This window comes from Grus americana, chromosome 1 (assembly GCF_028858705.1).
Source record: "Grus americana isolate bGruAme1 chromosome 1, bGruAme1.mat, whole genome shotgun sequence".
Lineage (NCBI taxonomy): Eukaryota > Metazoa > Chordata > Aves > Gruiformes > Gruidae > Grus > Grus americana.
Window position 1 is genome coordinate 201,637,585 of NC_072852.1, and position 25,421 is coordinate 201,663,005.

Here is a 25,421-nt window from a genome sequence, read left to right on the forward strand (position 1 = left end):
CAATCGAGAATGGGCGTTCACGATGCATAGCACTGCATCTTGAGCACTTAAGTGAGAATATAAAAATATCCATTTAGACCAATACAACTTTAAATACCTACTGTCTTAGAGTATATTTATTTCCTTTGACTTCAACCAAGATCAGGCTGGGACTAAGCATGATCAGAGATATGGTGACTGATCAGGTGCGTATGAAAAGGAAAATGTCCTAAACATGAAGGTTGGCTGTACTGTACTTTACATGATGAAGTGCTCCTCTACTAAGTTGCTGCTTTTGCTGAAAAAGAAGGGAAGAAGCAACTTTCTAAATACTGATGGCTTCTAAAATGTTGATGGGCTGAAAAATGGTTGACTGAGAACTGTGGCAACATAGGTTGGTTGTTGTAGGGAAGGGGAAGAAGTCAGTCCTTTCATACTTAACGCTATTGCAACTGCCACAATAACAGTGAAGAATCCCTGAGGCTGAATCCATCTACTCTTTCTCTTCCTAGTTACGCAGTTCTTCAACTATCACGTTATGACTACGTCCATCCCCTATAAAAACTGCACAAAGCAAGGAACGAACACCCCCCCCCCCCCCAAAAAAAAAAAAATCACGGAGAGGCGTTTACTAAGCAGCTGCAGAGGTGCTCCCACACATGCGTACAGAGCAATTACAACTAACGGGCGCCATCCAGCCGCTCCTACACGACGAGCTCCGGCTCCCCGACACCCCCGGGAGGCCACCTCACAGTACGCGTGAAGCGCCTCAGGGGCCTGCAGTCAGGGCCGCCGCCCGCCCACGCCGCCGCCACAGCGGCGCGCCCGCCCCGCCGAGCCCGGGTCCCTCACCTCAGCTGCCCCCAGGCAGCGGGGCTAAGGGCTGGGCTCACCACCCGCCCACCAGGACTCGAGCCGGGCAGGGGAAGGCCGAGCAGCCCCTCAGGGCCACGGAGCCTCGGGCGGGGGACGGCCGCGTCGCCCCCGCGGCCCAGTGAGGATCGGAAGAGGAAGGCAGGAGCGGGCCCACCTCCGAGCGGCGTAGCGGGAGCCGGGCACCGGGAACTGGCCGGGGAGAAGGGCCGGCCGCGGCTGCAGTACGTGCCCACCCCCTCCTCCCTGCGGCGCGGGGCGGAACGGCGCGCACGTGCAGCAGCGGCTGCGGACGGGCGGACCTGGAAGCGGATGCGCAGCAGCGGCGGATTCCGGCGGAAGGGGCCGGGCGCGGCGCTGGCTGGCGGAGTTTCCGCGCCTTCGCCTCGGTGGCGGGGCGGCTGTGCTGTGCCTCCAGGAGCTGTGTCCCGCTGCCTCCCTCCGTCCTCCCCCGTTCCCCTTGCCGCCTCGGGCCATGCTGCTGCCGTCCGACGTGGCCCGGCTGGTGCTGGGTGAGTGAGCCAGGGAGGGCGGGGCGGGGTCGCCGCTCGCCCCTGAGGCGCGGCGCGGACTCCCGGGGCGGGGGGAGGCGGTGGCCGCGCTAGGGGCTCTCTGCTGGGGACTGTCAGCCGCCGGCAGCGCCTTCGGCGCGGCAGGAGAATGAAGCGGTTGCGCCCTTGATCCTCGACTGCGTCGCGCTCGTCGCCCCTGGGCTGGGGTTGTTACCGCCTCTGCCGCCGAGGCGTAGCCCCGGGCCCGGCGGTCTCCGGGCTGTGGCCCCCCGCGCCCCTCTGGCTCGGTCTCTAGCGGGAATCAAACGCAGCTCGATCTTGACGGACTTTCGGGCCTCAGGAGCCCCCGCGGGCGCAGGGGGGGCCGCCAGGCCGTGCGGGCCGGGCTGTGCTGCTCCCCGGCCGTGCCTTGAGCTCGGGTTCTCCACGAGTTCAAGTAAATGTGGGGAAGCCCATGTCCACCTACAGACAGATGCCTGGTGAATGGCGTTTAATAAAGTGTCTAATTACAGGAGGAATAGAAGGGTGATCCAACGTACCAGAGGAGGGTAGGTTAAGATTCACCTGGTTTTTCATTCCTTCCCTGGTTCTGTCGCCTGTGAGGATGCATTGAGAGTTCAGGTTTGCTCAGTGCCTGTGGAAAGCACAAAGTGTGTTCAGGACGTTGGCAGCAGACATTGTATTTTTAAATGACTTTATGTTTCAGATTATTTGGATACTTCCAAAGATAAAAATAAATAGATGGTAATAAAAAAATGACCCACGTATTTAAGTCTCACACATAAACACCTGTTGGCACAGGTTGCCAAGATTTCCTGGCAGCTTGCATTGTGAGATTCTGTTTTCAGTTGTCCACAATTCTTTTGAATCCAAAGCCATTAGGAATGAATCTTTTCTTCAGTGTTCCTCCAACACAATTTTTAAATAGTACCCAAAATGTTTGTTGTCACTGTCTTGAGAAGGCTAGTAAGAGATGCAATGTTTTTATTGTTGTGAAGTAATAGAGGATTTTTAGAAACTCCATGCGTTGTAAGGGAAGATTGAAAATCATTCAAGGGAGATCTCTCACTGTACTTTTCTATAAAAAAATGGTTAAGTTACAAGTTTCTGGGTAGAAAGCTTATCTCACGTGGTTACCAGAGACTTGCAGACGTAGTATACAATCTTGGCAACATCACATGTACTAAGGATGATCCATCCTATCTTGTGTCTGCTGAGACATGGGGCGTGCATCGTGTCTAGAAAACTGAGCAACCTAAGGTTGTAGAACAGGATGTTCCTCGTAGCTATTTCTGTGTTCTGATAGGGATTCCTCTTCCATGAAGCCTGTTTCTCCGCCCAAATTCTGAGATGCTTCCCAGTGCAGCTCTTCTTCCATCTTTTCTTTTTTTTTTTTTTTGTCCCTCTCTAGATAAGTCTTTCTGGTGCTGAGAAGGTTGATGAATATTGGTTTAAGGAGCAAAACTAAAATGATGAGTTCACCCACAGAAAAATACATAAGAAAATCTATCTTCTTCTAACTAATGTAAGAGTGAATGCGTACTATGAATTAGACGTGTTTTTTTACATTTCTTAAGATAGAACAAAATATTGAATCATTCCAAGTTCAGAAGGTTCTGTACCTTTTGTGCCTTTCATTTGGATTTGGTGACATTAAAGATTGGGTACTGTTATGTCATCGTACAGCATGTGCACAAGCAGTTCAGTTCAATTGCACAGAAGATCTTGATTCAGGCATTTTTAAACTTTGGAATGCCTTATTTTGCAGGAAATTGGTGTATGTGCCAAATGTGCCTGTATGCAAGCATTTGGTCATCCCTTGCAATACTGTAGTAGTAGGTTCAAGAAAGAAAAATTGCAACTTTTTACATAAATGTCCAGATGAATTTTTTTTAAGAACAGCCATATGAGCACAGATCAAAGCTCCATCTAGCCTAATACCTCACCTTCCATCCTGGCCAATAGTGGATGGTATAGTGGGTAGGAATGAGACTGGCATATAATTGTGTTTCCCCAAAACATGCTTTCAGCTTCCAGCAATTTGTGGCTTGAGAGTTTTCTAGCAAAATGCATTTTAAAAGTTAAATAGGACATCTCTTTCCTTTCCACAGATACCAGTAGTGTTTTCTGTTGGATAGGCCAGCTCATACATCACGATGTATTAAACTCACAGTGGTTATTCCCAAACTGTGTTGAACTTTCAAGTTTGCTTATTTTTGAAGACCTGACCAAGGGCTTATGTGTCTGAAATATGATCTGTTTTTTCTAGCTGTATTCGGATCTGCTGAAAGATACTTGTCTTCATGCAAACTTAAAGGCTGCATTTTTCTATAGGCATTCCTGAACTGAGGTGGACCATTTGGGGGATTCATTGAAAAAGATACGCTAATGTGTATATATCTTGCATTGTGTAGTTAGACACATATTTTATCCTTCCTTTAAAACATTGCGTGTTCAGTTCTGCTAGAAGCAAGAAAGAGACATTTTCCTTTGTGGTTCTTTGTTCTAGAATCATTCGTTCATATTGGTCTATTTCTATCTTTTAATGTTTAGAGTATTTGAAGATTAAAGCAGGGCTTAAAAAGATTGATTAAAGCTGAACGTATTTGCTGAGGAATGGAATTTTGGAAAAGTAAACTTTTTCAGTATATGCCCTGTTAAGGTAACTGATGAGCCTTGGGGTGTGTGCAGAGCACAAGTTGCAGCTAGTACATCTATTCAAAATGAAAATTACAGTGAATGTGAGGAAAAAAACCTTTTTCTGTTATTAATTTTTGTACAATGCCAATTTTTAAAATAAATCTTATGCACTGTTGTAACAGCTGCACAGGTTTTACCTGTTTTGAAACAGGAAAATGCCTGGAGAGTAATTGTTACATAATACATTTTATTAACAAAGTATTGTAGAATTCCATTTAATTATCAAATTGGGTTGTTCAGCCCATGTGAGAGTTAGTTTGTCAGCCTCTTGAGCCAAGAACATTTTTTTCTTGTCTGTACAGTACTGTCTGTCCTAAAGATCAATCAGAAATTGTTCATATTGCCTCACTTCCAGTCTTGAATAGTTTGTATATACAGTATAATATCAATAATATTTTATACTCTTTCTGGTTTTAACTATTAAAGAAATATTTTGCAAGATATATGTTCTTTCAAAATAACTTCACTTTCCTTTAACATACAAATCTTCGCTTGATTATTTCAACATTGTATGCAGCTGGTTATGGTAATGCTTTGATACCTATTGAGCAGAAGTAATGAATGAAATAGCAAAATTTTCTATCCGATTTGTTGCAGGGTATTTACAACAGGAAAAACTTCTAGCTACCTGCCGTGAATTTATTTTGGAAAGCTCAGATTTGAAAGAATACGCAGAGCACTGTACAGAGGATGGGTTTATTCCAGCCTGCTTGCTGGTGAGTTCGTATTTGCAAAGCAGAAAGTTAAATTGTCTTGTATCCATGGAAAAGGAAATTGAGATTTCTCAGTGTAGCAATTACTTCTCAAATGCTGCTTAAAATGTTTAGTTAGATCGTCCCCTCTGGTTTTTGGAATTTATTTTGTTTTGCATCCTGTAGTATTAGCAGTTATTTGGTTTCTAATATTTAATCTTACTAAGAAACATTTAAGTATAAAATATGCAAATTCATTTCAGCATATTATGTTTTAGACTGCTTTATAGCTTTGGGTTGGTTTATGGAAAGGTGTTGTGAGGGTTTTATTGATTTCAGGGCTACTCTTGCAATTTATTGGAGATTGCTTTCCTAATCTTAGACACAGCAGCCAGTAATGTTCCATTTCAAGTACCTGTTAAATATTTAGGTAATGTACCTCAGCTTTATCTAAGGCTACCAAATTTTGTTGACAAAAACTGTGTTTCAGTTCAGCTTCCTCTTTGATTGGTATCATCTGCTTCGTCCCAGGTGAAATGTGGAATTTTGGGTGTGCATAAATACAATGTGTAGCTGTATATGTAGATATGTGCATATAGCTACAGATAATTAGATACTTTGCATTTTTAACATATATGAAATGGGATTTTTTAATATAGTATGCAAATTATAGGGTTTAGATATTGCTATGTATCAACCTTTTAATGTTTATATGTGCATCTTCTTCCTGTTTTCCATTTCATTCTTCTAATATATCAGTTAATTATATGGTCTGGGATTTTGTGCACAAAAGATTTTTGTGAAAATCTTTTCTGAGATGCAAGGTCTTGATGCATGTATTCAATTCAACTTATTTCATTTATGAGTGTTTAGTCATCTGTACTTTAGGGGTAGGGAATTGAGAACCAAGCTATAGCCAGAAAAAAATTAGAAAGAAATGTAAATAGATTATCCAGATTCTTAAAGTTTTTAATTATCATCCTTTTCTCTGTATAAACATTTTTCCTGTTTTTTGTAGAAAAGTTATGATATGGTAGCATCTAAGAAAAATTTCTCACTGCAACTCAAAATACTTGCAATAAAGGGCTGTACGTGTCATAGCCTGTAGAGTTCCCACTAACAAACATGACAGTACAACAAATGATAGTGGTGACCTTAAAATCTTAATTCTCTTTGTTTCACCTAAAAGAACAAGTAAATATGATATGAAAGTTAATTCTGTATGACTGTTAAGAATTTTACTTTAGACAGAAGTTCTCTTCATGTTTGCATCTTAATGCATGTTGCATTCCAGGATGATACATACTCATTACTCTGTTACAGCTCTTCATCATCTTATTTTTGTGGGTTTTTTTCCATAATAACACAGGTGAGTGGAAATGATGCCGCTCTAACTGCTATACTGGTGTTGTGCAATGAGATCAAGCCCTTCAGATTTTGTATACATAATGGCATTTTGTTCCATAGATTGCTGTCTGCCTAGTCTGAGACAACTCAGCACCAGCAGCATAAAGTACAGTTCCTTGTGTTGGAGGGTCAGCATGGTGTAGTCTTCTAAAGAACTGCTTAAATATAATGTGATACAGCAGATGAAGTATGACTTATTAGTGAAGATTCTAAATCAGTATTTTTTTTTCCAGTCCCTGTGTGGAAAAAACTTGACAACTATTCTTAATGAATATGTAGCCATGAAAACAAAAGGTAAGCCTTCAGAATGAGATTTTATTTTATTTTTCGTATTTATTTGTTGTGAACTCCTTGAGGAAGATGTCGTGTTTCAGACATCATCTAACTTTAGGTGTCTAGTTGCCTTCTTAATATTCTGTTAATTACAGAGCCCTAACTCCTAATTTAAGAACTTTGATATGAACACACACTCATGATTGATACAGTTCTCAGTTTTAGGAGACTAAAGAAACTGAGGCAAAGACATTCATGATGAAAATTTGTCTGAAACACTCCATAATAATTATTTTGTTTGTGATTCTACGTTTTCTCAACATGTATCTGGTTTAGGCATCTAAATTTTTTTAATCGTTTATTTTAGAAACAACAAATGAAGTTCCAGCGATGATGTCATCTCTGTGGAAAAAATTAGACTATACACTTTCTCAGATCAGGTAATATAGGTTTGAAATCAAGAAGGTGAAATTTCACTCTACGAGTGAGTCCCTGTGTTGATCAGCTCCCCTTGTCATTGTATGAGAATGGTTTTGCTCTCTTGCCTCCAAGAGATGGTGAAAAAGATAGGTATGTGAGAATTGATTATCAAGTAGACATTTCAAGATTTTAAGGCAGGACAGGCAGATAAGGAGGGCTTTAGTGTGAGTATATGGCCGTTCTGTAATAAACAGTATACTATAACTCATTTGGAATCCGACACCATTGTGGTTACTTGATCAAAAATACAACAGTAAGCTTCATGTGAAGGATCTGTGACCATTGTTTGAAAAAATAAAAATAAGAATCAGTAGATTGAAGCTTTCTGAAATAACGTGTGATTGGGACCAGACTGGCATTAACCATACGGTAGATACCGTTGCACTGTGTAGCTGAGTGTTTCCATTGTGCTCTTTGTATTTATGTCACCTGCTTTATGTTTTAGGAGCATGCAGAATTCCACAGGATTTTCTGCTAATCAAAGGAGTAAGTAACTGAGCCAATTCCATGGGGTCAATAGGCTTTATGTTCAAATTATCTGTTTTGGCAAAAAGTGGGGGAATGCTGCAGCAATCGGTAACACATCTTTACTCTTAAAATGTTTTCAGATCTCTTCTGCAGTGTGTTTTTCAGCATGTCTGTTGTCTTCAGTGCAGTCTGTGGATTACTGTAATGATCAAGAAAGGAAAATAAGAAAAGCTGAGCTTTTTGCAAGGGGCTTACATTCTCTATATATCATTTTCTTCTCTGCTGAAAACTTTTTAGAAGTTTACACAGTTAAAAGGTTTAAAAACTGCTGTTTCAGTCCTGAAGTTGTTGACTTAATTTGTGGTTCACAGAGGAACTGAAAACATAACCAGTCTAATTATGGTGCAGTTTCATTTCTGTAGAAGGGGAATATAAAAATGTATTACAATCTTGAAACAATTATTTTTTATGCATACAAGCATATAGCTAAGCAAAATATGAAAAGATACTTGTTCTATCTAGAATTGTTTCTTTCATTAAGAAACCTGCCAAATGAATTCTCAAAAAAGGAAGGTTATTTTACTTAAATTTTTCTTTCTGTAGTAGTACTTCTACTGAGTAACCTGTGTGAGAAAAGAGTGTGAAATACAGGTAGTAATTGTTCTTGGATCTGAGTTTCACTGAATCAGGTGGTGTTCTGCTGTTTAAATTTTCAGATTTAGTCTGATAAATAAATGCAGACTTAGATTAGTTTAGCTATTTCATTTATGGTCAATTATATGAGTGGTATTATGTAATGAAATATTATTTTGATATGATTTATTCCTGCAAATATTTAAGCAGCAAGTATGGTTACAATGTCTATGTAAGTTGGCTGTACTTCTTGAATTATTTGGGCTCAAAACTGTAACACAGAGGACAAAGATGGGTGTTGCTTACTTTTTAAGTCTCATGAATTAGTTGTTGAAGCACAAAAAAGTTTAAATGGTGCATCCTTAATTAGGTCTTGAAAAATCAGCAAACTTTTTAAATTCCTTTAACGTACATTTTCATCTTGTCTTTATTATCTCCAGCACGTACAAGAAGTGGAATTGTAGAAATGAAAAGACAGAGAATGCTTCAGCAATCAGCTGCTGCGAACTCAGGATTGTTGTCGGTAGCCCATCAGTCAGGGCCACAGAATTCCTCTTCTGTTGTATCTCCTCAAGTTTTGCACAGGCCAACAATAAATCAAAGCATGTCACAGGCAAGGCTGAATACATTGTTTGTACATCAGTCACAAACCCAAGAAAACAAGATCAGCAGTAAGTTGCATGCTTTTTTAAACCTCTTTTTCTGTGAAATATCTATGGATATAGATGGAAGGTTTCTAAAATCAGGGCTAATCATCTTCCACCAAAAAAGTTTCAGAAAATTCATGCTTTTTTCTCCTAGCTCTCCAAACTGGTTCAGGTGATTAAAATAAAAGGAGCCCCCCCAAAAGAAATGGCTCTTGCATACTTGCTTGCTTATGTGAGTTCAGAGATCAGAAGTGCATTAATTTGTCATTCTATCCTGTGTTCTCATTCTCATCCAGAACGCTTGTTTTACCAGATAGGGATGGTCCACATGAAGTGGATGTTTTTCTTGGAATATATTTAAAATGAATGGTTCTCCTTTTCGTGATAATACAAAATTATTTTGTCTGAATTCCCAGGAATTGATTAGAACATAATAGTAATATGTACATTTCTGTAGTGCTTTAACAATGTCACCAGAAAACGTACTAGCATCACGATCTTTTTTTTTTTTCCTTTATAAAGCAGGAGATCTCATACACATTCAAGTTCCAGCATCACAAGAACGAAAGTTTCATTCAAACTTGCTTTCTCCAGGAAGACGAAAAAGGTAAACATGGGTAGTTTTTTTTTAAGATCATTTAAAGATTATGCAGTGTTCTATCCTCTAGTGTAAATTTTCTTGGAAGGTGGAGTGTTTCACATTTAAGATCCACTGAGAGCGGCCAGTGTGTGATGTTTTACAAAGGAAAGTGAAAGAACTTAACATTAGGCTGATAGGAGGCTACTTATGCTTCTTTATTGCATATAGCCGGTCTTCACATTATTCCTGTATTAGACATAGGCAAATAATCTTGGAGCCTGAGATTTAGTATTCCTTCCAAAATATCCATACCAATTATGAAAATTCTCAATATTGATATAAATGTGCATTTTGTCTGGTTTTAACTTGGAAAAACTAGTCGCCTCAGTAAATTTTGTCAGCAAAAATTTTCACTAAAAGTGGCGTGAACAACTGTTCTTGAACTAGTTTTGCATTTTTTTTCTTTGATTCCAATGTCCTTTTGTTTTTAATGAGTTGACTGGTCTCTTTGTGTCCCGTTTGTTGTCTTTGTCCCTGACTAAATCCCAGTTGGTGGTTTTGCTTATTGTTTTTCCAGATCCTTACTCATTTATACCTTTTCCAAGTCCTCTCTATTCATGCATGAGTTTTTTGTATACAAGAGATTTTTGTGCCGCTGCTGCTTGATGGTTTCAGAAGAGCCTGCACTGCAATTTTCTATAAAAGCATTACATTACCTATTCATCATCTAAATTCATATGCAACCTAACATTCGTTTGCTTCTTTGACAACAGCTGCTCCTTAAGAGATCTTTATTTTCAGCGGTGATGCTTAGATCTTTTTCTTGAGTGGCAGTTAATTAGAACCTGCACCACTGGTTAAAGGAACGTGTACTGCGGGGGGGGGAAATACTGAATAGTGGGTATGGAATTCAGTTTGCCACTGTGCTGTTTACCCACAGTCTATATATTTGTTTGTAACTTCTATGAAGTCAGGCACAATATATGCGTATGACATAATGAAAGAGGTACCAGCTTTTATTTTTTTATTTCCAGTGTGTAGTTAATCTTCTGTTGATTAGAATCTTTCATTTGCTGAGAAGGAAGAGAAATACTTGGTTTACTGACCATTAGGTCTATTGTTTGCTATGTTCTCACAAAATACGTCATGAATTTCCTGGAATGTTTCAGTGAATCTCAGAAGAGGAAAAGCATTGCAACATCTGGACCTCTTTCAGCAACTAGAAGTTCTCAAGACCCTGATGAAGTAATAATAGAAAAAGAAAGTGAACCACTTGAAGAATTCATAGATGGTAACTTCCCAGTGAGTATATAGTTATGGAAGGTATTTACATTTAAGAAACAAATTCAGACTAAGGAGAGCTAGTCTTTTATATGTTGGTCTTGGGTATTATAGAAATGAACTTTAGAAAACAAATTTATTGTGCTGTATTTGAACTAGCTCTTCTGTGTACTAAACTAGTGAGGATGCCATGGCTATGTAGAGGGTTTTTTTTCCTCGATCTATTGGCTTTGCTAAGACACATGTAAGCTGCCAGAATACAGTAATTTTTTAGAGAATGGAAACCAGAAAGCACAATAAACCTTGTACTTCAGGAGAGAGGTAGTACAGGAATGTTTTAGTATGATTTGCATAGTAATGTTGTGCAGCCACAGATTGGCGCGCTCTCTCTTATAAAGTGTCCTCTGTGTTGAATTTTTTTTTTTTTGCCATTAAGTTGGAAATTCATGCTGCTTTTCTAGTGATGATAAAAATAGAAACCTGACCACTTTAAAACTCTGTTTTCCAGCAATTGGTTATTGAAAATGCCAGAGAAAAAATCTTGAGCAACAAATCTCTTCAGGAGAAGCTTGCTGAGAACATTAACAAAATCCTGGGCAGGTAATAAAAGGAACCTCTAAACTTCATACATATTCTTATTTGATTTATTTTTGAGTTCTGAACTAACGACTGATGTGTTCCAGTGATGGCAATGTTGCTCAGGCCCCTAAACAGACAGACAGTGGTCCCATGGAACAGGAGACTTCAATTGATGAAATCCTTGGACTTCAGGTAGGTGTGAATTGCCCTGTTTACGTTTTTTGAAGACCAGACACATGAGGATGATCATTATGGGAACTATGCTGAACCTCTCTCTTGTGTCTGATATCTGAGATTGCTCTCCCCTTTCTGCTTTCTTTTTATTTATTTGTTTTACAATACAGCTAAGCCTATCCAATGGCTAGCTTCTACCCAGGGGCAGTTCTACAACTTCCCTTGCAAAGGCATTAACTCTTATCTTGTATGGTGGTGGGCAGGCTGAGGACCTGAACTGACAAGATACTAGTATTTTGCTGGGGTTAATTTTGAGGCAGTTTAGCACTCTGAATTCATTCCCAGTGGCTGTACCAGGCATCATAAGCATGCAGCAGGGTCAAATACCAAGGGAGCAGCACCACTTCTGGCAGTTAATGTTACCCTCAGACTGAGATGGATGTACACTGTCCCACAGTCACCAGCTGCCTGCTTGTCACTGGGTCTTTGGTACCAGTAATTGGGTGCCAGCTTCTGACTGGGGATCTGATCAATAGCCTTGTGAAAGAAAAAGGAATTTAAAAGATCTTGTAATCTCCAAACATGTTCAGTCTGATCTGATTTTCTGATTTGCTGTAAGATAAACATGGATTGTCTAGTATAGCAAGAGAAATTGTCTTTGGAGCCTAACTAAGGGTGCTTTTTCTTCAAATACAGTATTTTCTTGCTTTTGGAGGAAATGTACATTCTGCTTCTACAAAGTATACTTCTAGTGTTTTCCCTTCATTCTCCTACAGCCCTCGAGCTGGCAATCACAGAGTTCTAAAGCGCTCTTAATGAGGAAATTATAATCTTCACAGCCCTCATGAGTTACCTGTTTAAAAAGTAGAGGTGTCTGGTTTTAAAACCTATTTTTTGGTCACTTGGTGATTTTTTTTAGGTCAATTTTTGTCAAAATATGGAACTGAAAAATGTATTCCATTTTCTGAGCAGAACAAAATCAAAGCAGCTTCTTAATTTAGTTAAAGTAGCTGAGACAAAATAAGCATATCACATGGAATATGCACCCTTACAACCACTATATCAAAAGTTGTAGAGTGCTTAGAGGATCTCCAGGAAGTCAGGAGAAACTTTGTATTTGAACACTTGAATTGGTACTGAGTGCCACACTCATTTTCTTCTGGGGCTGCTACCAAAAGGGTCAGCTTGAAACAGGAACATGAGAATAGTGTTCTGTGCAGCTGTGCCTTCCACCTGCCTTCCACAGAAAAGCAATTGGAAGTTATATTATAGAACATGTAATGGGTAAATGAAATAAAACTTCGCTTTACTTAGCATTGTCTACTGCATCAGTACAAGTTAGGGGTTGACCTGCTGGGAAGCAGCGCTGAGAAGGACCTGGGAGTCCTGGTGGACAAGAAGCTCTCCATGAGCCAGCAGTGTGCCCTTGTGGCCAAGGCGGCCAATGGTATCCTGGGGTGCATTAAGAAGAGCATGGCCAACAGGTCGAGGGAGGTTCTCCTCCCCCTCTACTCTGCCCTGGTGAGGCCACATCTGGAGTTCTGTGTCCAGTTCTGGGCTCCCCAGTTCAAGAAAGACAGGGAACTACTGGACTGGAGCATCTCTCTTGTAAGGAAAGGCTGAGAGAGCTGGGTCTGTTTAGTCTGGAGAAGAGAACACTCAGAGGGGATCTGATCAATGCTTATAAATATCTAAAGGGTGGATGTCTAGAGGATGGGGCCAGACTCTTCTCAGTGGTGCCCAGTGACAGGATGAGGGGCAACGGGCACAAACTGGAACACAGGAATTCTGTCTGAGAATGAGGAAAAACTTCTTTACTGTGAGGGTGACAGAGCACTGGAACAGGCTGCCCAGAGTGGCTGTGGAGTCTCCTTCTCTGGAGATACTCAAAACCCGCCTGGCCGTGATCCTGTGCAACCTGCTGTAGGCGATCCTGCTGTAGCAGGGCGGTTGGACTAGATGGTCTCCAGAGGTCCTTTCCAACCCCTACTGTTCTGTGATTCTAGATATATCCAAAATCAAGAAATTGGGGTTAATTTGGTCATTTTTTTACCAGTGGTTGGCTAGTGCAGGCTCACGGCATTCGTACCACCTGCATGAGCTTCCAGTGTAGCCCAAGATTTAGTCCTTCTTAAATGATGTTGCTCATTATGTGGAGAATACTCCAGGATGCATGTGCAGGGTGTAATGTGTGACAAAGGTGTTTGGGGAACTTTATTTCTTAAACTTAAATCACTAATATTTTTTAACAGACACTAAATTTGTGGCAGAAACGTTTCTGGCATTAGTCTCTATGTTTCTGTGCTGACCAGAAGTAATAGAACTAAAAACAATCTGAAAAGAACAAAAAATTCTTGTCTATTTTTCTTTTAAGTTATGAAGGCAACTTTCTAACAGTTCTGTGTATTTTGTCTTTTCTCAGGGTGAAATTCATATGTCAGAAGAGGCTATACAGGACATTCTAGAACAGACAGAATCAGATCCAGCTTTTCAGGCACTCTTTGACTTGTTTGATTATGGTAGGGTATATTATACTCAATTGTACTGTTACTATAAAGCATCATGAATGATGAGTTTTCCTAAGCATTGCTTGAAGAAGCAAAGGTAATTCAGCGGGTCTCTTTTGCAAGAGAAATGGACTCTATGGCACCTGTGTCCATCAATTCAGAATTAGATTTTTATATACATTTTTACGTGACAAGAAAGTACAGCATTTTGTGGCTGAAATTCTGGTTTTGTGCTGGCTCAGTGATTTATTACTGTTATTTTAGACTCTTCTGATTTAAAGGATGATAGTTCATACTTGTTTTTCTGTGCTGCTGTGATTTTTTTCTATTTGTCTGATTAGACTCATAAAATATAAGGATGTTTTTATGCTATTTCTGGATTTGTAATGAATATAGACAAATAGTTCTTTAAGTTTAGGATGGCATTTCTTGAATTTGAAATCTCCATTTCATTTAAAATGTAATAATCACTTTGTGTGTAAAATTACATATTTAATCATTCTTCATGCTTTATTTTGAAAATAGGAAAGAGCAAGGTAAACAAGAACTTACCTGCTGGTATTTCTGGTCAGAGTGGAGTAGAAAATGCAATCCTGGTGGGTGAGGATAACCTGGAAACACTTGAGAGTTCTTTAGGAACAGAAGAAACTAGTAGATGTAGGTTGTTGTTTTTTTTTTCTTTAAGATCTCTTCTAGTCTGTTCACTTCTCATTGTGATAATATTTTCAGGTAATTTGTATATTTCAAAGTCTTTCTGTTTTCAGTGGTAATATCCAATCTGACATTTACATTGCATGAACATATGGATACACCTACTTTGTTAGAAAGTTTCAGTCTACTAAATTTAGCAGCAGTCTGTCAGTGTACTTACAAGTTGTACTTGATAAGCTCCTAAATGAAACCAGAATATCTGCAAATCTGTTTTCTCATTGAAAACAAGAGATACTTTGCAGTATTCATTGTGAAACACATAAAGATAATATTTTAAATCTAACCACGTGAATCTTTTCTCTCTATTCTGTAATGTATTGGTTAATTAATACACAAAAAGAGTCTTACTCCAGAGAAAAGGTATGTTTAGTCTGTCTACCCCATTCTTAACAATAGTCCGTCAGTAGCAGATATTTAGTGAAAGTGTATGAAAAATAGAGCCAAGAGGTCTTTACGCTGAGATGTTTTTTGTGCTTCTGGAAATCTGATTTAGTGACTTGAACCATTTGCTTATTATGTGTACGCTTATTTATGTACAAACTCATTTGCCAGATTGCCTAGTGTACATAACCATACGTTTTATATACTTTGCACTCAGCTTGAAAGTAAGGATGGGTAGCATTATTCCCACTTAGTTTCATGTGAACAGATAAGTTGCTTCTAAAATGCTGTAAAAGGATCATCCGTTCTAATAATTATGGAACTCATTCTCTGTTTTACAGGTGATAATTCTAGAGAATCACTATCCTGTAAAGGTTTTCCGTTAGGAGAAGCATCGTGTGCCTTGAAGACCAGCATTAATGATGATGATACAGCTAAGAAAAATACAACCAATGAACAGTTGCATGGAAATTGTAGACCAAGGAAGCAGACCGAAGTACTTAAAACCGTTACCCCTGAACATATTGGAGAGCTTGAAATTGCTTTTGACTCTGTGCCTGGTTTGACTGAACATAAGAGACAGAGTTCTGATAGTGAATGTAATGAACACTGTGGAGATTCTCATGATAAAAAAGAGTCATCTGCATTAGTATCTGAAAATGAAAGAGCTATGGAAATTGAAAAAGGCCCCCTAAGTCATAGTGCTCAAAGTAGTTCTAATTTAGAGTATGTTCATTCTGGTAGTCCGCAGATTTCTTTGATTTCATTGGCAGAATGTACTACAGCCAGCGAAAACAAAACACATTCTGGAAATAAGTGTCACTTATCACCAGACACATCACTATCTGAAAAAACACTTACTGAAAGCCCTTCTGACGGGAGCCCTGGCCACAGCACACTGCTGAGAAAAAACAATTCATCGATTTCTAGCCCATCAGGAGATGCAGGAAAAGAACAGTCTGTACCAAATGATACAACTGCCTTACCTGTTATTTTACAGGAGAACTCTAGCCACCATTCTAGCCATCAGGAACAGAGTACACAGTCAGACTGTGCCGCAAGATCTGCAGTGAAGATTTCGCATCTTGACAAAACGGAGTTGCAGCTTGAAGTTGTTGATACTTCTAACAAACCCTATTCAAATGATCAGCATACACTTGATAAGCCTTGTAAGAAAGATTTTAATCTCCCTTCAGGATTGTCAAACTCAGAGGGAACACAAGGGGATATGCAAGAACCTTCATCTTCTACAAAAGTAGATGCTGATAATATATATTTCTCTTCTGGTGATGATGCATGCACAGAAATTTCTGTGGTATCCACTGAAAATAATCTTACTACATCTGAAATAGGCCACTCTCCTCTCCCAGAAACTGCATCCTCAACAGATGAGTCAGGTACTGAGGCCAAAACTATAAGCAGTGTATCTTCTAGTAGTCAGCCAGGGGATGTTGATCCTTCTAATATAATGTCCCTCAAGATCATCATCAGTGATGATCCATTTATTTCATCAGACACGGAGTTAAATAATGCTGTGTCCAGCATCACAGGAGAAAATTTGCCGACTATAATACTGTCTTCTCCAGCTAAATCCCCAACCAAAACTGCAGGACTGTCCAGATGTCTAACTTCAGAAGACACAGAAAAAAATGTGGATTCAGCTTTAGCAGAGCAGAATCTTCTTGTGCTTAGACCTAAGGATCCTGTGGTCACCTCAGTTAACACTCAGAACGAAGACTGCACTGTTTTTTCAGTTGCAGGTACGAATAATCTTTCCAAGGAAGGGGGATTTATACAGCTGATGCCAGCAACAAGCACAGCTTTTGGAAATTCAAACAACCTTTATATAGCCACCTGCGTGACTGATCCAGCTACCTTGGGCACAGCTGTAACGCCATCAAATGTAGTTGTATTGCCTGGCAATTCTGTACCGCTTCCTGCCCAAGCTCCAGCTGTGCAACAGTTACGGACTCCTCCTAGATCCAGCAACGCATTTGCGGCAAACCAGACTGTCTCCCCAAACTTCCCACAAGGTAATCTCATTATTTGAAAACGACTGAAAATGTGGTGTTTGTGTGGTGCTTTTATTCCTTTTTTTAAGTGCTTTAAACAATTTTTTAACACTGCTCTATCTGCCCCTTGAAATTAGCCAGGAGTTATGTATTTTTTGAGCATATTAGTTGCTATTAAAAATGAAATAAAAACTATGAAGAGTCATTGACCTGGGTTGTCATACTTCAATTTTGAACCATTTCTAAAAAGGGAAAACAGGCTTTAACTAAAGAATTTGATATAAATGAAAAATAGCTCTGGTACTTACCCTGTTGTCTAGTAATAATCCATAGTAACAACTGTGAGGTTTTTCTAAAGAGCAAGAGCTTTTCTTGCTATAGGTTTGACCATGCATAATTTCAAGAAATCCTGGCTTGAATCTTTTCTTTCCAGTGAAGTATTTTTAGTTTCTGTACAGTTTTAACACTTTGGTATTTTTTTAGGTTCTGCCATTATAATTGCATCTCCGGTGCAACCTGTTTTGCAAGGAATGGTGGGAATGATACCTCTCTCAGTAGTAGGACAAAATGGAAATACGTTCTCAGCACCTGCCCGTCAGGTAGCATATCACAAATGAAGCTTTTCAAAATTAAAGCTGAAGCAATAAGGAGTCTTTTGGTAGATTGTAATGGCATATTTTGATTCTTTCAAGGTTCTACATATGCCTGTGGCTAATCCAGTGTGCAACAGAAGTGTCCCAAAACTTCCCATCCCTCCCAAATCACAAAAGATTCCTGGAGCAAGAAACAAGACTAATACAGGTAGCCACCTTGCGTTCTTGAGAAGGGCAGAGGTAAAAATGGGGGTTCTAAAGACAGGTCAGTTCTGAGTAATAAAGTTTTATAAATAATGATGCTCCTCTGCCAGGTAACTGCTGGGATGGCTTTGAGAGAGGCCTGTACCTGCAGTTAGTAACTGTGTGTGCTTACTTTACAAAGAAGAACTCCCAACATACGAAATAATTCCAGATTTGGGATCAAGCTTATTTCCAAAATTTAATGTTTCAAGGCTCTGATGCAGGTTTAAAAGTTTACTTCTCTTTATATTTCTGATTATTTTTCATGTCGTTGCTTGTAAGCACAGTTCACTGCTGCCATTGAAACCAAGCCACATGGTAACAAAGAAGTTGTTAGAAGAGTCAGCAATTCTAAACATATATTAAATATTAAAGAAAATATTTAATAGAAGTGTTGCATATGTATACAAAAAATGTACTCTGCTGTTTTCTCTTTGCTGTTTCAGATATATACTTCTGTATATTCATTTCATTGAGACCTTGCTTCTTTAAATAGGAAATTGAAACAAGACTGGAGTTACATTCATTTCTCAGTGTTGGGAGGGGGTAAAGAAAAATAATTGAAAATATAAAATAAATTGAGTTATAAGGACAACTTGTACTTTAGAGTAGGCTTACACATGAAAATAGATTGAAGTTGCAAATTAAGAAAAAAGCTAGGATTGTGTAGTTTGAATTCTGGTTTGCTGATGGGTAACTGAGAGTTCCCTGTGGTTATTTCCCTTCTACTTGGAAATCCCTGCTGTGCATTTCTAAATCCAGCATAGTTGGTGTTGTCTTGCCTACGTATTATCTAAGTGTAGGCAGCAAGCTTCTTGTTTATACTTCTGTAAACTTTAAAATTACGAAAAAATGGCAGAGTTTTGTTGCTGGGTTTTTCTTTATTGATTCTCTGTCAGGTGGAATGTCATTGTACTAACTGTGAGATGATTTACTTGGAATGCTGTAGTTTATTAATACTTCATCTGTTGTTCCAGGAAAACTGGTACCAAGTGTAGTCGAGCCTTTGAACCATACAAATTCTCGAACACAAAGGTCAGTAGTGCTAGGTATTCAATCTTGCTTTCTTTTTCCTGCCATGAATGTCTTTGTGCAGTATTAGTGGAGAGGAGAGCAGCTTTTTTTAACAATGGCATAAGCAATACTCCCTTTATTTCCTCCTCTCTGTTTGCCAGGAGTATTGATACAGATGGGTGCTAGTACTGGTGTGGCCTGCGCTAGAATTTTGCTGTTACTGTTCTTACGTTAATTTTGTATGGCTTATGTGTTTATCTTTCCTGTCTCAATTGTCAAATAAAAATTGTTTGAGTAGAGTCCAAGCTCAGAGAAATTGTCTGTTACATTTACCAGGAGATTTTAATGACTAAAACCCTAATTTTTAACTTTTTTTTCCCTTCCCCTTTTCAGCTGAGTGGTACCCATGGTTTTGTAGTATAGCCTCATTGCCTTTACCACTCTCTGGCCCAAATCCAGTAGAGCTTGTTAGGTTGGGTTCTGCATCTGTGTTTCAGCTGTGCAGAATAGAACACTGCATGGTCATTTATAAAGTGAAAAATCAAAGATGGTGAGGAGAGCAGCATGCTGACTTGCTATTGATGGATATAACTTAATTGCTGATTGGGATAGGTACTAGTTTTCTGTTGGGCAAGTGAGAGAGAAGGCAGCGAGGTTTCAGTAGTAACTCTCCTTATCATTAATGGGCTTTAGAAACAAAAGGATGTTGGAATGAGCAAAAGAGTGTAGGAGGAGACGAGAAGTTCAGTTTAAATATTAGAGGTGAAACATTCTTTTATTGTAAAAATAAAACATACTTTAAAAAAATAATCTACCTATTCAGAACTCAGTTAAAAAGTTGGAAAAGTGGAGGAAAACAGGAACAATAAAGTCAACTTACTAAGAAAAAAATATATACCAGGGTATACAGTATACATGCATGCTAAAATCAGTGATTTTTAGAAAGCCACAGAAGCAAGATTTTGGATAATATCACTTTGATAATTCAACTTTCTGCTAATTTTAATCGATCTCCAGACATATGTTTTGCATAGCAAAGAGAGCAAATTGTTCCCTGTAAAGAGATGTAATTTCTCATTTCTACTCTTTACCTTCTGTGTCATCTCAAATTTCACGCACGTAAACCCATACCTTCCTTACCACCCATACCTTTACCATCCCAAAGGTAACAAAGTTACCACATCCCAAAGTTAATTTGACTTACAAACCGTAATGGCTCATCTGCATGGGAAGAGTCTTACTAGCAGAGATGACTATGCAGAAGTTTCTCTTGGAAATGCAGCATAAGCCAGAGGGCACAGACATAACAGTGGTATGAGCTGACAGAAGCATTTTTCTTTTGACATCGCTGTAGTGCAGTGGTGGCTTTTTCACACTAATGAGGCTGGTTGTCAGGTGGAGACCAAGTTGTAGGGAGTTTGTATGTTCTTGTTCAGGTGCCCACTGAAAGCTTTTTGTCTTGCTCTGTGTCCCGTCACCTACAGCAAATGCATAGGGGAGAGTACAAGGCACGTGCACGATAATATTGCCCAGAATATTCTGGCAGCCTCTTAGCAGTGTCAGTTCCAAGGACTTCCAGGGCCACAACAGGTATTCTGGGATGGACTGTCCTGTCCTGAATGCGTGTAGTTTCTTTTTGAACTCAAGTAAACTATCAGCATCCACAAATATCCCAGGGTAAAAAAGTTCCCAGGCCTAATTACATGCAGTGTCCAAACCTTGATTTGTTTTGAACCTGATGCTAGTTTTACTTGATGCCTCTACTTCTTCCACTGGAAGATACAGCAAATAGTTTCCTTTTTGTTGGCTTGTAAGATCAGGTATGTTGCTGAAGTGTTTTCATCTCATTTTCAGGACTGGAAATTCAGACAAGCTTATCAGTGCAGAACTAGGAAGGAAAGTGGAGGAGAACTTACCTGTTGCACCAGTAGAGAGCACTAGCTCAAATTCAAGACAAACTGAAAGTCACAGAAGAGTGCTTTGCTTTGATAACGTCCTACCTGCTCCAGGAGGAAACACCCAAATTCAGACTACTAAGAGTTTATCCCAAAAAGAAAGAAATGAAAATACTTTATTTGCTGTTGACTCTGCATCATCCTCTGCTAAGGCACAGGTAGCAAAGAGAGAGAAAGATAAAACGTTGCCTAGAATTCTGTGTAAGCCGGAAGTTGGTAGCAACAGAAGCACATCTGCAAAGGAACCGCAGCCTGAGCGGAAGGTGGCAACTGCAGGGCTTCCATCAGATCCCTTCCACAAGACTACAGCAAATAAAGAAAACGAATTACAAAGGGATACTGATGAGAAACAGAAGAACCAGGACACTGCCAAACTCTCAAATGGCCAGCAAAGTGTCAGCTTATGGAATGAGAAGACAGTTGCTTCAGTGCAAGAGCTGAACAAAAAGCAAGGGTCACTGTCAAGTGGGAACGGCAAATCTTCTGTGTCCGTTTCTTTGGCTTCGAAGGAGCCAAAGCGAGAACCAGCTAAGGTTTCCAACCAAGGTCTTTGCCTGTCAAGTCCGTTCACTAAACAATGTGTGGAAATGTTGCAAGACATTCAGTGGCATAGCCCGAGTAAACCAGCTGAAAACGGAGAATTGCCAGTACCCCGTACACCATCTGGAGTTGGGGACAGGCATACAGATGATACTACAGATAGCGTACGGACACCGACCTGTCGGCGCTTCAATGAGGATAGCACAACCCCTAGAATAATGGTACCCCCTGCCACGCCGGACTTGCCTGCCTGCAGCCCAGCTAGCGAGACGGGTAGCGAAAATAGTGTCAGTATGGCAGCACACACGCTGATGATACTATCGCGGGCAGCTATTGCAAGGACTACCACTGCAACCCCCCTGAAGGACAATACTCAACAGTTCAGATCTTTAAGGAGCACAGTAAAGAAAAGGAAACTGGAGGACTTGAATGAGGGTGAGAGAAATTCTCGTTCTGCAAATAGAAAAGACCTTCAAAGCTCTCCAACACCATCAAAAAAGAAGAAAATAAAGGCAAGTACAGGCACTTATTTTTAATTTTAAAATCTAAATATATATTAGACATCTGTATATATATTATTTATAATGGGATGGTTCAGAGGTGCTACTCCAAATCCCCGACATCCTATTTGTATTTGTCAGTTTTACTAACTTTGCCTCTTGAGCCTGCTCTGAACTAATGGTTTTCTTAAGAATAGTATAGTCTTTAAATCACAGAAACACAGGATGGTAGGGGTTGGAAGGGACCTCTGGAGATCATCTAGTCCAACCGCCCTGCTACAGCAGGATCGCCTACAGCAGGTTGCACAGGATCACGGCCAGGCGGGTTTTGAGTATCTCCAGAGAAGGAGACTCCACAGCCACTCTGGGCAGCCTGTTCCAGTGCTCTGTCACCCTCACAGTAAAGAAGTTTTTCCTCATTTTCAGACAGAATTCCTGTGTTCCAGTTTGTGCCCATTGCCTGTCACTGGGCACCACTGAGAAGAGTCTGGCCCCTTCCTCTAGACATCCACCCTTCAGATATTTATAAGCGTTGATCGGATCCCCTCTGAGTGTTCTCTTCTCCAGACTAAACAGACCCAGCTCTCTCAGCCTTTCCTTACAAGAGAGATGCTCCAGTCCCCTCATCATCCCATAGCCCTCCACTGGACTCTCTCCAGTAGTTCCCTGTCTTTCTTGAACTGGGGAGCCCAGAACTGGACACAGAACTCCAGATGTGGCCTCACCAGGGCAGAATAGAGGGGGAGGAGAACCTCCCTCAACTTGCTGGCCATGCTCCTCTTAATGCACCCCAGGATACATACAAGTAACTTCTACTAACTCTCTGCATATACCTATGAAAATCAAATTATTTCTCTTAAAATACGAACGAATTTCTAAATTCTAACTTCAGACTAAGTTTCTAAGTGGAATGTGGGAATTAGGCCAAACTGAAACTAGGCCTTACCAGAATTCAAGCTATTCTTGCATCCTTGCTTACTATCAGGACCAGGAATCCACATTTTGTGTATTCCCAGTCTATGTAGTCTGCAGCACCATGCTTTTGATTTGGGAGTGTAATGGCAAATAGCAAAGGTGTGAGACATGAAACGGTGTATGTACATAATCAAAAAGGAGACACAGTATGACTTCATAATTCACCATACTTAGTTTATAGCATACTCCTGAAATACTGTGACTGAAAAACATTCACTGACTTGTACTGTGTATGTGAGAAGAGTGGAGAGGCTGAGCCTGGCTGAAGTCTGGGTGGGCAGCTGCCGAAGCCAAGAGCTTGGCTTGTCCCATAACCATGCTGTTTGTACTGGGGGTACCCAGAATGTACCTGCATTTCCCTGTCTTGATTTCTGGGTGAGCTTTGTGCAGTTACGCCTCCAAGGTAGATGGAAGGATGAGGAAGAAAGGAATGGTTACAGACTCCTCAGTCTCCCCAGGTACTTGGTATTTAACAAAACTGTTCTTTTCCTCTCCTACAGAAAAAGAAGCTACCAAATTCTTTTCCAGCAGGAATGGATGTGGACAAGTTCTTGTTGTCATTGCATTATGATGAATGAAAAAAAAGAAGTTCAAGTGTGATTGCCTAAATCTAGGTGGTGTTATGCTGAGGTTTTGCATGGGAAGAGAACTTAGTTCTAAAGAGTTGCACTTTCAGTGCACTGAAGTTTCACTTTATAGCAAAATCATGCTGTTTCTGAAGCAGGTTGCTAAGTGTAAATATCATTGAGTTGGTATATGTTTATTTTTGAAAAAGCACTTGCGTAATTATAGAGCCATTTAATTTGCAAAACTGTAAATTTGTATAAATGTAATGTAAGAAAAGTTGTATGTTTTCTGGTACACCACGTTGTCTGTGTTCTGCTGCATTCTCTACTTACCTGTCTGAACCGCTCAGCCAATTGGTGAAAAGGTGGTGAACATGAAGGCGGTGGTTGTCGTTCACTGCCCTAAGACATGGGCAGCTGACTTGGCCACCTCCCATCATCTTATTGAATCCGAAAGGGACTTCATCTTCAGATGTTACTGGCTTGTACTAATGCTGTCTTCTCTCCTGTCACACCTATGTTGTAAGGCTTTGAATGAGCTAACAAAAATACCAGTAACTAAACACAAGGCCATCAAAACCTCCAAAGGTATTTCTCATCTAATGAAGCTTTTCCCAACGGTCATTCAGATAAGAACTTTAATTTGGATAGGCCTCATCTCTTCACAGTATTTGCTGCACAGGATGCCATTTGGATGCAAAGGCTGTTTGCAAACAATGTACTCTGGTGTGGGTTAACCCCCATATTCACACCCTGGTATCGATACTTAAACTGTAGCAATAGCCAGACAGAGAATTTCAGCATGTTCTGTTGCGAAAGTCAATTCTTTTAACTTCAATTGCACTGTTGAGAAAGCGTTTGTTAATATCACTTAATGCTTTTAGCCAGACACAGAAAACTTTGCATCTGATCTTTCTGTTTAACGTAGAATTTATCATAGCTATTACACAAAATCTCTTCAAAACAGGTGCAGGAGCTCAGCCTACATTTTAGTAATAATTAGCATGAGTGAAAATTACCACACTAAGCCTTGCTCCAGTACCACAGGGTTTTCTCTACTGGTATTTCCTCCTTTGTTCTCAAATTGTTGAGGTCTTAAAAAAAATGCAAATTTTCTTGTAAGAGATCTGTACAGCAACAGGGCAATGTCTCAGATAGTATACAAGGATTCCTAAGGAACCAATATTATGCAGTAGATGTTTATATTAAACCCATCCAATGACTAAATACTGCATAGCATTTACAGCTTGAATAAATATTTTTGTTTTATTAAAAAGTTGTCTTGCTTAATATTTTGTAAGTCCACTGAGCAGCTTTGTGGCTATTGTACAGAAGAGTCATGCTGATCAGTCCTTTTTTAAGATCAAGCGTTCAGTATTAAACACTAAGTGCTAAGAGCAGCAGTTCCAGAGTGGCAAAACCAATTGTCTCTCTGGTACACGTGACATTTTCTGCTTCGTAGTATTCTGACAGTTGATCTGTGATGTTTTCAGATGGATTTGCTATTTATTTGAGACCTAGTGCAGCTCTCTTGTGGGACAACCAATATCCACTGTAGTCTTTCAATTCAGGTGATGTGGTAGTACTAAAGATGTGAATTATCAGGTCGCTTACACTTTCAAAAGACAAAGCATCTTCAGTTCCAAGCTGCTGTTATATGGCGAATAACTTTTAGAAGAAGAGGTGTTCATTTTCTTAGCACATAGCGTTTAAACCCCACTGTTGATTTGCTACCTCTACAAGTCCATTCCTTCCCAGAAAGCAACAGATCCCACTGCAGCCCAGCCAAAGTACTAATTCCCCCTGCTTTACGGAGGAAAATGTAAGGACAGCCAGCAGGTAAAGATGACTTCCTGTTGAAACTAACTTCAAAATAAGAAAGCAGGTGTCCTGAATCCCAGCTAAGAAACTGCAGTGTTTGATGTTTATCCCTTGTGAAAAGGGTGAGGTGGGAACAGGCTTCATACTGGTGAAAAAGCCAATTTTTGCCCTCTGGGAAAAAGCCTGCTGAAAAAATTGCATCAGCTTCTCACTGAAGTCTTGAACAAGATTCATTCCAGGTGAGTATTGTCTGTCCTGTGGCCCCACACTGGCAGTAGGAGCCCTGTAACCCCATATTCCTCAAGACTGAACCGTGAACTCTAGA

At 40.0% G+C, this 25,421-nt stretch overlaps 2 protein-coding genes across 9 annotated transcripts in view; one reads left to right on the forward strand and one right to left on the reverse strand.

Annotated features, from left to right (window-relative positions):
* Positions 1-1,298, reverse strand: part of ATM (ATM serine/threonine kinase) — a 77,342-nt gene extending 76,044 nt beyond the window's left edge. For 3 of the 6 annotated variants that reach the window (XR_008574546.1, XR_008574545.1, XM_054808475.1), the window contains exon 1: positions 832-1,002. The gene's annotated coding sequence lies outside the window, so the exon portion shown is untranslated. Of the gene's footprint in view, positions 1-831 lie in introns of all 6 variants that reach the window. The other 3 variants (XM_054808492.1, XM_054808484.1, XM_054808503.1) reach the window with 3 other exon arrangements.
* Positions 1,233-25,258, forward strand: LOC129198880 (protein NPAT). Of its 3 annotated transcripts, XM_054808530.1 has the most exons (19): positions 1,239-1,364; positions 2,776-2,889; positions 4,662-4,780; positions 6,397-6,457; positions 6,804-6,876; positions 7,362-7,402; positions 8,458-8,688; positions 9,187-9,271; positions 10,414-10,546; positions 11,034-11,125; positions 11,209-11,296; positions 13,701-13,797; positions 14,311-14,442; positions 15,219-16,910; positions 17,373-17,488; positions 17,582-17,690; positions 18,703-18,760; positions 20,594-21,746; positions 23,210-25,257. In XM_054808530.1, exons 4-19 carry the CDS (start codon positions 6,445-6,447, stop codon positions 23,285-23,287), a joined length of 4,191 nt encoding a protein of 1,396 aa, XP_054664505.1. In that variant the 5' UTR covers positions 1,239-1,364; positions 2,776-2,889; positions 4,662-4,780; positions 6,397-6,444; the 3' UTR covers positions 23,288-25,257. The 3 variants fall into 3 exon arrangements, with proteins under 3 accessions (XP_054664498.1, XP_054664492.1, XP_054664505.1); XM_054808523.1 differs by lacking the exon at positions 2,776-2,889 and having other exon boundaries at positions 1,233-1,364; positions 9,190-9,271; positions 23,210-25,258; XM_054808517.1 differs by lacking the exon at positions 2,776-2,889 and having other exon boundaries at positions 1,233-1,364.
* Positions 25,259-25,421: the final 163 nt, after the last annotated feature.

What these genes read in the sequence shown, in the direction of transcription:
- LOC129198880 (XM_054808517.1), top strand. Translation starts at nt 1,328, where the DNA reads ATGCTGCTGCCGTCCGACGTGGCCCGGCTGGTGCTGG. An exon ending in CGTGGCCCGGCTGGTGCTGG is followed by an intron (nt 1,365 to 4,661) that starts GTGAGTGAGCCA and finishes GATTTGTTGCAG; the next exon opens with GGTATTTACAACAGGAAAAA. An exon ending in AACAGAAGAAACTAGTAGAT is followed by an intron (nt 14,443 to 15,218) that starts GTAGGTTGTTGT and finishes TCTGTTTTACAG; the next exon opens with GTGATAATTCTAGAGAATCA.